General features: G+C 45.7%; 1 protein-coding gene across 3 annotated transcripts in view; it reads left to right on the forward strand.

Moving 5' to 3' along the window:
• Positions 1-10624, forward strand: part of ZFYVE1 (zinc finger FYVE-type containing 1) — a 55269-nt gene that overhangs the window by 24318 nt on the left and 20327 nt on the right. For all 3 annotated transcript variants that reach the window (XM_017528723.2, XM_017528722.2, XM_037738563.1), the window contains exons 3-4: positions 6450-6954; positions 8145-8359. In XM_017528723.2, the coding sequence (XP_017384212.1) occupies positions 6450-6954; positions 8145-8359 (720 nt within the window). The remainder of the gene's footprint in view (positions 1-6449; positions 6955-8144; positions 8360-10624) is intronic.

Genomic DNA, 10624 nt, shown 5'->3' on the forward strand with positions numbered 1-10624 from the left:
TTCTCCTGCCTCAGCCTCCTAAGTATCTGGGATTACAGGCATGTGCCACCACACCCACCTAATTTTTGTATTTTTAGTAGAGACAGGGTTTCACTATGTTGGCCAGGATGGTCTCGATCTCTTGACCTCGTGATCCACCTACCTCAGCCTCCCAAAGTGCTGGGATTACAGGTGTGAGCCACTGTGCCTTTTTTTTTCGAGACAGGGTCTCACTGTCACCCAGGCTGGAGTGCAGTGGCGAGATCTTGGCTCACTGCCACCTCTGCCCAGGCTGAAGCAATTCTCCCACCTCAGCCTCCTGAGTAGTTGAGATTACAGGCACGTGCCACCACGCCTGGCCAATTTTTTGTATTTTTAGTAGAGATGGGTTTTACTGTGTTGCCAAGGCTGGTCTCAAACCCCTGGGCTCAAGCGATCCATTTGTCTTGGCCTCCCACAGTGCTGCGTTTACACGTGTGAGCCACCACACCCAGCCTAGCCTCCTTTCACATGAAGAAAATGCAGTCAGTGCATGTTAAGGGATTATTCACTACTTGTCAGTAGAAAAAACAGCCTGGGGCTTTGAGTTCCTCCCCCCAGGAGGACCATTGGCATTGGACTCATGTATAGGCCGAACACATGGACTTAGGCACTTACCATACTCCTGGACACTAAATGGCTAAATGGTATTGCCAAATGCAGGCAAGGAGTGTTTTCTTTCCATCCCATATGAGTTATTTATATATATTATGTACATCATTTGGTGGATACTTAATATGAATCCCAAGACATTTAATTCTGTACCTAAATGCACCCCCTTTCCCTCTTTCAGGTCCCTGCTCTTAAATACTCTGGGTAAGCAGTTGCTGTTTTGTGAAGATTCATGACAGAGTAGATTTCCATGGGGAGAAAGTCCCTAGGCCTGGTCTTCCTCGCCTGGCCTGGTTGAGCAGGTAGATGGTTCTTCCAGCAGCCGCCCTGACCTCACCTGACTCCTTGCTGGTAGAGCTTGACAGAGCATTAGTTTTCTTTCTTTTGCTGGCCAGCTTAGCAGCTTGGAACCAGGCTGGCTGAGGTCCAAAATGGGCTGTTCTGTGTATCTTCTTGTTTCTCTCTGTCATCTGCTAGATCAGTTAGCCCATCACCAAGTTTATGAAATGCTGCTGTTTGTTTAGTCCTGTGGAAGATGTGTGGTGGGAAGTATTTAAGGTACCTGGGTATTTAGCAAGGTGCCTGGCATTTATTCACTCACTCATTCACTCAGCTGCTGCATACTGAGCTCCTCCTTCGTGCCAGGGTGTGTCCTGAGTGCTTTTGCATGTAAAGATATGAAGGGCACTGTCACTGCAGCCAGCAGTCAATGAACTGTTAGTATTATCAGCAACATTCAGGCTCTTAATAATGAAACAACAGTGATGTCATTAATGAGTGGTTTACTTTTTTCTTTTTTTTTTTTTGAGCTAGGGTCTTTCTCTGTCACCCAGGCTAGAGTGCAGTGACTTGATCTCGGCCCACCACAACCTCCACCTCCTGAGCTCAAGTGCCCCAGCCTTTTCAGTAGCTAGAACTATAGGTGTGAACCACCAGGCCTGGCTAATTTTTTTGATTTTGTAGAGATAGGGTCTTGCTATGTTGCTTAAGGTGGTCTTGAATTCCAGGGCTCAAGTGATCCTCCCGTCTTGGCCCCCCAAGGCACTAGGATTTGGTTTACTATCTTGATGAGATTATGGGAAACCAAGGTTTATCATTTTCACACTCAGTTGGTCTGTGTATTTCTCTGTTTATTATCAAACCAGCAGACTCTGGCAAGGTGGCTTATGCTTTATGCCTGTAATCCCAGCACTTTGGGAGGCTGAGACGGGTGGATCATCTGAGGTCAGGAGACCAGCCTGACCAACATGGTGAAACTCCATCTCTACTGAAATTACAAAAATTAGTCAGGTGTAGTGCCATGCGCCTTTAGTCCCAGCTGCTCAGGATGCTGAGACGGGAGAATTGCTTGAACCAGGGAGGCGAAGGAAGCAGTGAGCTGAGATCTTGGCATTACACTCCAGCTTGGGTGACAGAGTGAGACTCCGTCTCAAAAAAACAAAAGAAAGCAGCAGACTTGTTGAGAATCACCAAGTCAGCATGGTGTTCACGCTTATAATCCCAGCACTTTGAGAGGCTGAGGGGAGGATCACCTGAGGTCAGGAGTTTGAGACCAGTCTGGCCAACATGGTGAAATTCCATCTCTACTAAAAGTCCAAAAAAATGAGGTGGGTGTGGTGACATGTGCCTGTAATACCAGCTACTCTGGAGGCTGAGGCGGGAGAATCACTTGAACACAGAAGGCAGACATTGCAGTGAGCCTAGATTGCACCACCCCCTGCAGTCCCCCTGGGTGACAGAGGGAGATCCTGTCTCAAAAAAAAAAAAAAAAAAAAATCTGCAACCTGTTTTATTCTCTGTTGGTTGGAAGATACTTGATGTGAAGCTTCGTCATTGCTTTTGCTGGAGTAGAGATAAGCTGCTTGGATTAGGAGCTTTAACCCTGGGGTTCTGTATTCTGAGAACAGGAGTTCTGAGCGTCTTTCGGGAGCTCCAGTCTGGGACCTCACTGGCCCCAGGTCTCTTTCTTTGTGGCCTGGGTTTTTTTTTTTTTCCTTTCTTCCCTCCCTCCTTCCGGCCTGGCTTTTTATAAGGACTGCAGTGTTCTTTAAATTGTTAGGAGGAGAATTATGGTAGATGAAGTTTGACCAATATATTAAAAAATTAAAAAAAAACCTGGCTGGGTGCTGTGGCTCATACCTGTAATCACTTTGGGAGGCCGAGATGGGTGGATCACCTGAGATCAGGAGCTCGAGACCAGCCTGGCCAACAGAGTGAAACCTATTCTCTACTAAAATATACAAAAATTAGCCACGTGTGATGGTGCACACCTGTAATCCCAGCTACTCAGGATTTTGAGGCAGGAAAATCACTTAAACCCAGGAGGCGGAGGTTGCAGTGAGCCAAGATCACACCACTGCACTTCACCTTAGGCAACAGCAAAACTTTGTCTTAAAAAAAAAAATGAAAACACAAATTTTATTGAGATGTGATTCACATACCATACAATTTACCAGTTTAAAGTATATAATTCAGTATTTTGAGTATATTCATAACGTTGTACAATCCTTACCACTGTCTAATTCTGGAATATTTTCATCTTTCCAAATAGAAACCCAGCATTAGTAGCAGCCTCTCCCTCCTCCCTCCTCCCTCCAGCCTCTGGCAACCACTAATCTACTTGCTGTCTATGAATTTGCCTGCTTGGATGTTTCATATAAATGGAATATGTAGTGTTTTGTGTGTGGCTCCTTTCATTTATCATGTTTTCAAGGTTCATCTTTGTTGTAGCATGTATCAGACTTCATTCTTTCCCAGCCGTGTCAAGCAAATAATATTTGATAGCTAGCTATGTTCATTTCACAAAAATGTTTTCTCAACATTTCTATGAAAATGTTATTAGGTATAACAGTGAAATTTGTGTTATTTTTCTTTCTTTTTTTTTTTTTTTTAGATGGAGTCTTGCTGTATCTCCCAGGCTGGAGTGCAGTGGTACGATCTCTGCTCACTGCAACCTCTGCGAGTGAGCAGACCAGGCTGGTCTCAAACTCCTGACCTTGTGATCCACCTCGGCCTCCCAAAGTGCAGGGATTACAGGCATGAGCCACCTTACCTGGCTAATTTTTGTGTTTTTAGTAGAGATGAGATTTCACTAGGTTGGCAGGGCTGGTCTTGAACTCCCAACCTCAGACAATCCATCCAACTTGGCCTCCCAAAGTGCTGGGATTACAGGCGTGAGCCAGTGTGAGCCACTGTGCCTGGACTGGATATACCACTGTTTATCAGCTGATGGGTATTTGGGCTGTTTTCATTTTTTGGGCTGTTATGGATAATGCTGCTGTGAACGTTGATGTACTTAGAAGATTTGTGTGGACATGTGTTTTCAGTTCTCTTGGATATATAGCAAGGGGTGGACAAACTGTTTTCCGGACTGGCTATGTGATTTTACATTCCCACCAGAAGTGCATGAATGTTGTGATTTCTGCACATCCTTGCCAATGCTTTTTTATTTAATTATTTTAAGAGACAGGGCTTTTCTCTGTCACTCAGCCTCGAGTGCAGTGGTGCAGTCATGGTTCACTGAAGCCTCGAACTCCTGAGCTCAAGCGATCCTCTTGCCTCAGCCTTCTGAGTAGCTAGGACTACAGACGCAAATCACCATGCTCAGCTAATTTTTATTTATTTATTTTTGTAGAGATGGGTCTCACCATGTTCCTAAGGCTGGTCTCAAACCTTTGGCCTCAAGTGATCCTCTCTTTTTAGCCTTTTAAAGTACTGGGATTATAGGCGTGAACCACCTCACCCAGCCCTTGTTGTCTTTGATCTTAGTCATTCTGGTGGATATGAAATGATAGCTCACTGCAGTTTGGATTTGCATTTCTCTAATGACTCAGGACTTGGAGTATCTTTTCAGATGCTTATTGATTGCTTGCATATCTTTTATGGAGAAATGTCTATTCAGATTTTTTGCTCTTTTTAAATTGGGTTGCTTATCATCATTGTTGAGTTGTAAGATTTCTTTGTATGTTTGGAATACTAGTCTTATCAGATTTATTTGTTTGTTTACATTTTTTTTTGAGATGGTCTTACTCTGTCACCCAGGCTGGAGTGCAGTAGCACAATCTCACTGTAGTCTCTGCCTCCTGGGTTCCAGCAATTCTCCTGCCTCAGCCTCCTGAGTAGCTGGGATTACAGGTACATGCCACCACACTTGGCTAATTTTTGTATTTTTAGTAGAGATAGGGTTTCACCATGTTGGCCAGGCTGGTCTCAAACTCCTGGCCTCAAGTGATCTGCCTGCCTTGGCCTCCCAAAGTGCTGAGATTACAGACATGAGCTATCATGCTCGGCCTCTTTGTTTATTTTATTTTATTTATTTTTTATTTTTTCCTAAGCTCTTACACAGAAGAATCTTTGTTTATTTTAATGAGACAGATGACACTTTGTTGCCCAGACTGGTTGCAAACTCCTGGGCTCAAACGATCCTCCTGCTTCAGCCTTCTTGAGTGTCTGAGATTACAAATGCTTGCCACCATGCCTGGCTCCTTATCAGATATTTGACCTACAAATATTATCTTCTATTCTGTGAGTTGTGTTTTCACCGTCTTTTTTTGAGTCAGGATCTCACTTTGTCACCCAGTCTGGTTCATAGCTCACTGTAACCTCCAATTCCTGGGCTTGAGCCATCTTCCTACCTCAGCCTCTGGAGTAGCTGAGACCACAGGCATGGACCACCACACCCAGCTAATTTTTTATTGTTTTGTAGAGACAAAGGGTCTTGCTATGTTGCCAGACTGGACTTGAGCTAGGCTCAAACAATTCTCCTGCCTTGGTCTGTCGAGGTGCTGGGATTATAGCCACTGCTCCTGGCTAGATCAAGTCTAATTTATCTATTTTTTTTCTATTTAGTTATTTTTTAATTTTTAATATTTTTAAATTTTTTGGTAGAGACAAGGTTTTACCATGTTGTTCAGGCTGGTCTTGGACTCCTGGACTCAAGTGATAGTCCTGCCTCAGCCTCCCAAAGTGCTGGGATTACAGGCCTCAGCCACCACATTTGGCCCCACGCCCCTCTTCTTCTTCTTCTTTTTTTTTTTTTTGAGATAGAGACTTGCTCTGTTGCCCAGGCTGGAGTGCAGTACCTCGCTCTCACTCACTGCAACCTCCACCTCCCAGGATCAAGGGATTCTCCTGCTTCAGCCTCCCAAGTAGCTGGGATTACAGGCACCTGCCACCATGCCCAGCTAATTTTTGTATTTTTAGTGGAGATGGAGTTTCACCATGTTGGCCAGGCTAGTCTCGAACTCCTGACCTTGTGATCCACCCACCTCGGCCTCCCAAAGTGCTGAGATTTCAGGCGTGAGCCACTGTGCCTGGCTGTTTTTTTTTTTTTTTGAGTCAGGGTCTCATTCTCTTGCCCAAGCTGAAGTGCAGTGGTGCTATCACAGTTCACTACAGCCTCAAACTTCTGGGCTCAAGGGATCCTCCCTCCTCAGCCTCCAGTGTTAAATGTGTGAACCATCACACTTGGCCTTACCTGATTTTTCTTCGGTTACTTATGCTTGTGTTGTCATATCTAAGAAACTATAGCCTGATCTAAAGTTACAAAGATTAACTCCTTTATTTTCTTCTAAGAGTTTTATAGTTTCAGCTCTTTTTTTCTTTTGATAGTTTTAGCTCTTTTCATGGCCACTAAGCTCTTATCCTGACTGAAGCTTCAGAGGATCCTTTGAGCTGTTTGCTAAGGGTGTAGGTGGGGACTTCCTTTCCTTGACAGTTCAATCAAGGTCCTTGTCCCTGGGAAGCACTTGTTCTTGTAGGTGTCTCTAGTGCTTTTACAGTTCCTATATTTCATAGTCTTTTTTTTTTTTTTTTTGAAGGTAACAAATGAAGAGGACTTCATTAGAAAATTGGACTGCAAACCTGATCAGCATCTGAAGGTGGTTTCCATTTTTGGAAATACTGGCGATGGGAAGTCTCACACTCTCAACCACACTTTCTTTTATGGTCGTGAAGTCTTCAAAACCTCCCCCACCCAGGAGTCCTGCACTGTGGGAGTGTGGGCAGCCTATGACCCAGTTCACAAAGTGGCAGTGATCGATACGGAAGGGCTCCTGGGGGCCACCGTGAATCTAAGCCAGAGAACACGGCTGCTGCTTAAGGTCTTGGCCATCTCAGACCTTGTCATCTATAGAACTCATGCAGACCGGCTGCATAATGACCTCTTCAAATTCCTTGGGGATGCCTCAGAAGCTTATCTGAAGCACTTCACCAAGGAGCTCAAGGCCACCACTGCACGCTGTGGCCTGGATGTCCCATTATCCACCCTGGGCCCTGCAGTTATCATCTTCCATGAGACTGTGCACACTCAACTACTGGGCTCTGGTGAGTAGATCGGGTACGATGTCACAGCTTGACCTTTATGGGTACAAGGAGGATGGAGTGATGAAACATGTCAAAATTTGCTTATAGGTCAACTAGCATAAGGATCGAGAATTGCCAATTGGCTTTGGCAATATATAAGTCCTTAGGCATCTGGATAAGACCTGAGATGGTGTGGGGTGAAAACAAAAGCTTGATCAGAGTGTGATCAAGAGAAAATATGAGGAAGCCAGGTATAGTGGCAAGTGCCTGGGAGGTCATGTGGGAGAATCCCTTGAGCGCAAGAGTTAGAGATCAGCCAGGGCAATATAGTGAGGCCCTGTCTCTAAAAAAATATATAAGATTAGGAGAAGAATTACTGTGGTGAGTTTATTCAACTCTTTGAAAGACTTCTATAAAGCAAAGAAGAACAATGAAATTATAGCTGGAGGCTGATGTTTTCAAGGGATTTTTCTTTTTAAAAATTTAAAATGGGCCGGGCGCGGTGGCTCACTCCTGTAATCCCAGTACTTTGGGAGGCCGAGGCGGGTGGATCACGAGGTCAAGAGATCGAGACCATCCTGGTCAACATGGTGAAACCCCGTCTCTACTAAAAATACAAAAAATCAGCTGGGCATGGTGGCGCATGCCTGTAATCCCAGCTACTCAGGAGGCTGAGGCAGGAGAATTGCCTGAACCCAGGAGGCGGAGGTTGTGGTGAGCCGAGATCGCGCCATTGCACTCAAAACAGGAAAAAAAAAGTGAAACCCCTTCTCAAAAAAAAAAAAAAAAAATTAAAATGTGTGGTATTGCAGATATTTATGTACAGATGGGAATAATTCATTAGAGAGGGAAGAATGCAGATGTAAGAGAGCAGGAACTGTTGGAGTGATGCGTAAGTGGAAGGGCTGGCCTTAGGACCATGGACAGTTCATCCATAACAATGGAAAAGAAAGTAAGAGGATATGGATTATAAGATTGTAAGATCAGGATCACAGGCGTGCTTCACCACACCCACCTACTTGTTTTGTGTTATTAGTAGAGACAAGGCTTCACCATGTTGGCCAGGCTGGTCTTGAATTCCTGACCTCAGATGATCCACCTGCCTTGGCCTCCCAAAGTGCTGGGATTATAGGTGTGAGCCACCACGTTCTGCCTGCTTTTTTTTTTTTAAATGTCACTCCCTGCCCATGTGCCTGTTTCTGCTTGTATAGATCACCCCTCAGAGGTGCCAGAGAAGCTCATCCAGGACCGGTTCCGGAAGCTGGGCCGCTTCCCTGAAGCCTTTAGTTCCATTCACTACAAGGGAACGAGGACTTACAACCCTCCCACGGACTTTTCTGGGCTTCGGCGTGCTTTGGAGCAGCTACTAGAGAATAACACCACCCGTTCTCCCCGGCACCCGGGAGTCATCTTCAAGGCCCTGAAGGTCAGTTGGCTTGTGCCCCAAGGGCTTCTCATCGGGGTGCCAGTGGGTGGCGAGAACACTGAGTTCTGAGAACACTGAGTTCTCCAGCTTTTGTGGTGCTGGTGATTGGAAATGTGGGCTGGAAAGAGGTTATAAGAAGTGGAAGCAGGTGAATGGAATCTGCATCTTTCTAGCAGTGCAAATATGGAAAACTCATGAGTGGTAGTTAAAAAATGCCAGGTCCTCAGCCAGGAGGAAAATCAGGCTCTTAGAGAATAGGAGGAAACACTCATTTCTGGTGGGTGTGGCCCAGCCCTGGTGAGTTGTTGTCATGTTGAATCTCTTAATTGGGATAGCCTTTATGCTTTTCTTTTTTTTGAGACAGAGTTTCGCTCTTGTTACCCAGGCTGGAGTGCAATGGCACGGTCTCCGCTCACTGCAACCTCCACCTCCTGGGTTCAGGCAATTCTCCTGCCTCAGCCTCCTCAGTAGCTGGGATTACAGGCACGCACCACCATGCCCAGCTAGTTTTTTGTATTTTTAGTAGAGATGGGGTTTCACTGTGTTGACCGGGATGGTCTCGATCTCTTGACCTGGTGATCCACCCGCCTCGGCCTCCCAAAGTGCTGGTATTACAGGCGTGAGCCACCGCGCCCGGCCCCCTGTATGCTTTTCTTTACATTGATTCACTGTTTTTTGTTATCTAAATTTATTTATTCAAAGAGTAAACTTTCTGTTAGCACTATAAGTGGAAAACTAGTATCACAGGTAGAAATTTTTTTTGGGGGGGTGTTTAGGAGCAGAGGTTTAATAGGCAAAAGAAACAGAAAGAAATAGCCCTCTGTTGCGAGAGGCGGGGGCGGGGGCACCTGAATGGGACTTCCCCACAGGCAGAAAATTACCAGGACAAAACACAAAAATAGAAACACAATCACAATACTATTTATTATATGCCAGAGTTCAGAGGACTCTGTATGGATTAGTTCACTTAATCCTTAAACCAACTCCATGAGTTAAGTACTGTTTTTTTGTTTTTTTGAGACGGAGTTTTGCTCTTGTTGCCCAGGCTGGAGTGCAGTGGCATGATCTTGGCTCATTGCAACTTCTGCCTCCTGGGTTCAAGTGATTCTCCTGCCTTAGCCTCCCAAGTAACTGGGTTACAGACATGTGCCACCAGGCCCAGCTAATTTTGTATTTTTAGTAGAGACGGGGTTTCTACATGTTGGTCAGGCTGGTCTTGAACTCCTGACCTCAGGTGATCCTCCTGCCTCAGCCTCCCAAAGTGCTGAGATTACATTCCTGGGCCTGGTCTTAGTTAGTCCTGTTATCATCCTCATTTGCAGATGAGGAAACTGAGACACCAAGAGATGAATTGGTTATACACAGTTACTGAGTGATAGCAGCCCTCAAAAAAACCCTGGCCAGTTTACTGTAGAGCTCCTTCTCATAACCATGAAGGCTGTACTGCCTCTCACCAAATAAAATCGCCTGTTATTCCTAAGCTAGAGACTGTTACGCATGGAGGATTCTGAGACTGGGGCCTGTTTTTTTTTTCTTTAAGAGCGAGATTTACAGCCAGGTACCATGGCTCATGCCTGTAATTCCAGCAATTTGGGAGGCCAAGGCGGGTGGATCACAAGGTCAGGAATTAGAGACCATCCTGGTCAACATGGCGAAATCCCCCTTTCTACTAAAAATACAAAAAAAATAGCTGGGCATGGTGGCACATGCCTGTAATCCCAGCTACTCAGGAGGCTGAGGCAGGAGAATTGCTTGAACCAGGGAGGCAAAGGTTGCAGTGAGCCGAGATCACACCATTGCACTCCAGCCTGGGAGACAGAGGGAGGTGATGTCTCAAACCAAAGGAGATTAGAGGTGGAGATTGGCTGGGTGCAGTGGCTCACGCCTGTAATCCCAACACTTTGGGAGGCCGAGGTGGGCGGATCATGAGGTGAGGAGATCAAGATCATCCTGGCCAACATGGTGAAACCTTGGTCTCTACTAAAAATATAAAAATGATCTGGGTGTGGTGGCATAAAATTATCTTGGAGGCTGAGGCAGCAGAATCACTTGAACTAGGGAGTTGGAGGTTGTAGAGATTGCATCACTGCACTCCAGCCTGGCGACGGAGTGAGACTCCGTCTAAAAAAAAAAAAAGAGGTGAAGATTAGCCGGGCGCGGTGGCTCACGCTTGTAATCCCAGCACTTTGGGAGGCCGAGGCGGGTGGATCACGAGGTCAAGAGATCGAGACCATCCTGGTCAACACGGTGAAACCCCGTCTCTAC

Source organism: Cebus imitator, unplaced genomic scaffold (assembly GCF_001604975.1).
Source record: "Cebus imitator isolate Cc_AM_T3 unplaced genomic scaffold, Cebus_imitator-1.0 Scaffold54, whole genome shotgun sequence".
Lineage (NCBI taxonomy): Eukaryota > Metazoa > Chordata > Mammalia > Primates > Cebidae > Cebus > Cebus imitator.